The following is a 2227-nucleotide window of genomic DNA, read 5'->3' as shown; positions in this document are numbered from 1 at the left end:
CGCTAGTTCGGGAACTGGAGGTATGCGCCGGTCATCGTCCTCACGACTCGCACGAAGTCGACGCACCTCGTCTAGCGGAAGCGGGCTCGCATGGACCACTCAAGGCACAAGTCCAAAGCTTAGCCCTCAAATTAGTCCACTCATTGTGCCTGGTCCGAGTCCAAGAATCAACCCGTTCAAACAGCTAACAGAGTCCCCTCCATGTACCACTGCGCTAAAGCTGCAGCAGCAAAACTCGCTTTGTGGTTCGTCACGGACCAAAAATGTATTTTTTTCTCAGTCAGGCCAGAGTGATGCGGCTGGAACAACAAAGTTGAAGCAAATTGCTGGTGGTGGGCACGCCCTTGACAGCAGTGGCGAGTATGTCCTCGTTGAAGAGTTATTAGAACGTGTTGTCAATAATGAAGCCGCAAGGCATCAGGAAGGAGACAAAAATAGCGCTTTACCTTCCATTTGCTGTCAGGGAGAGTTGGTGGCAAAATCAGCGACTCCCACTGACCGCTCAGATGTGCCTGCTGAGTTATACACTCGTGAGTATAGACAACAGCTTATCGACATTTTGATATTGCGCACGCAAGCCATTGCTCCGCTTGCAGATCGACTGTGGGAATTGAGTACAGGGGGCGATGTATCTTTAAATTGCACAATCGAACATGCCGATGTTCTGTCAGGCCATGGGGATTTGTCTATACAGCCTGGAGGTAAAGGGAAGTCATCATCATCGACGTCAGGCGATAAACGCGCTGGTTGTGGCAATTTCTCGACTGTGTTTTCTTTGAGCTCGTCTTTGGCCTCTTCAATTGGTGTAAGTCATACTCTTGCTGACGATTATGATGGTGATGATGACGAGTACGAAGTCGAAAGGCACAAGGCTGAACGTCAGTACATGCTTGCCGCCGAGGCTTTGGTGTTGTATGTCAAGTGTTTACGGCTTGTACAGAGCGTTGTAGTGTTCTTTCGCTTCAGTCAAGTTCCTGGCGGCTCAATTGAATCATCTGGAGCATCCGAAGCAGGAGATATATACAGACGAAGTGACACGAGTCGGAGGATTTCGATGGCTTTTCTATCCGAACAATTAACGCATTATTTGGATCGCGCGGAGCAATGCAAGGTGCAAATGGCTCACGCTGCACGTTTCCGTTTTTCGTTTCAGTCGATTGCTTCTCAAGAGGAGCTGCTGTACTCTCACGCGCTTCGTATTGGACGCCAGGGAGCTATTCGCGAAGTTCTGGGTCAAATTCAAGCTGCACATGATCACTATCTGCAAGCCCTACTCTTGCTGGAGAGCTTGCTTTTGGATTCGTCAGGGGCTAGAGGCAATACGTTAGCCATTGATGATCAGAAGAATGTGAATACCCTCTTGCGCGCACTCGAGCTTCGCTTAAGAAAGGTTCGCACTTTGCTTGATGACTGAAACATGGCTTTAGTGCTTGGCTTCAGTGCTAGCGTACCACCCACAAGCAACAACAACCACTCACAAACCTCCGTATAGCTTCTGCTGCAGCACTGACGGAGGGACACAATCTGACCTCCGTATCACTAGTTGCATGTACATTTTGATGGATGCATATTCTTATTACACAACGAACGAGTAAAATAACAAATAACAAACCATTGGTAATTTTTATTGAAATTGACAAGAACTTCAGCTAGTCAATGTCCAAAATATATGTTAATAGCTTTTTCAGAAAATGTCCCAACCTGGCATTTTGAGCAAAGCGATAAAATAAATTAGCGTGTCGTGAAGAAACTACTGTTTTTCCAAGCGATGATATAGATCAGTGGATGTCGCGTTCCCGCAGAATATCTTTGTCCAATTGAATCATGATTTCATGGTGGCATCTCATGAATTCATTGTTGATGCTTTTTAGGACAACGTTTTGCCACCGCTGCCGCTCCACGACAGACCGGCACTCAATCGGAAGAATCAGGATACGTTACTTGATATTATGAGAGCTATAAGTAGAAAAACTCGAGAATTCCTGCATCATCTTGACGAATAGCGATCTTGTTGATGACGACTGCATAAGCCAGCGGCTCTGTACGAAGATTTGCTCTGACAGCGCCGGCGGCCACAGCATCAGTGACCGCATCTGGAGAGGATGCGAATGCTTCACGGTGAGCTAACTTGATTGCAGTCTTGCATGATCCAATATCTTGATAATGGTCGAAGTGAAAAATCCATCTGTGGCAGCCTTCACCGCTGTCTCGACGTGCGTCGCCCCTC

At 47.3% G+C, this 2227-nt stretch overlaps 1 protein-coding gene across 1 annotated transcript; it reads left to right on the top strand.

Moving 5' to 3' along the window:
• Window positions 1-22: 22 nt before the first annotated feature.
• PHALS_03842 (ulk ulk protein kinase) lies at window positions 23-1414 on the top strand (the record flags this gene model as incomplete). The annotated part of the gene is made up of 1 exon (XM_024718133.1): window positions 23-1414. One exon carries the CDS (start codon window positions 23-25, stop codon window positions 1412-1414), a length of 1392 nt encoding a protein of 463 aa, XP_024583562.1.
• Between the last annotated feature and the right edge of the window lie 813 nt (window positions 1415-2227).

Source organism: Plasmopara halstedii, assembly GCF_900000015.1.
Source record: "Plasmopara halstedii genome assembly, contig: Scaffold_2386, whole genome shotgun sequence".
Classification (NCBI taxonomy): Eukaryota; Oomycota; class Peronosporomycetes; order Peronosporales; family Peronosporaceae; genus Plasmopara; species Plasmopara halstedii.
This window is presented reverse-complemented; position numbering and strand designations above follow the sequence as displayed.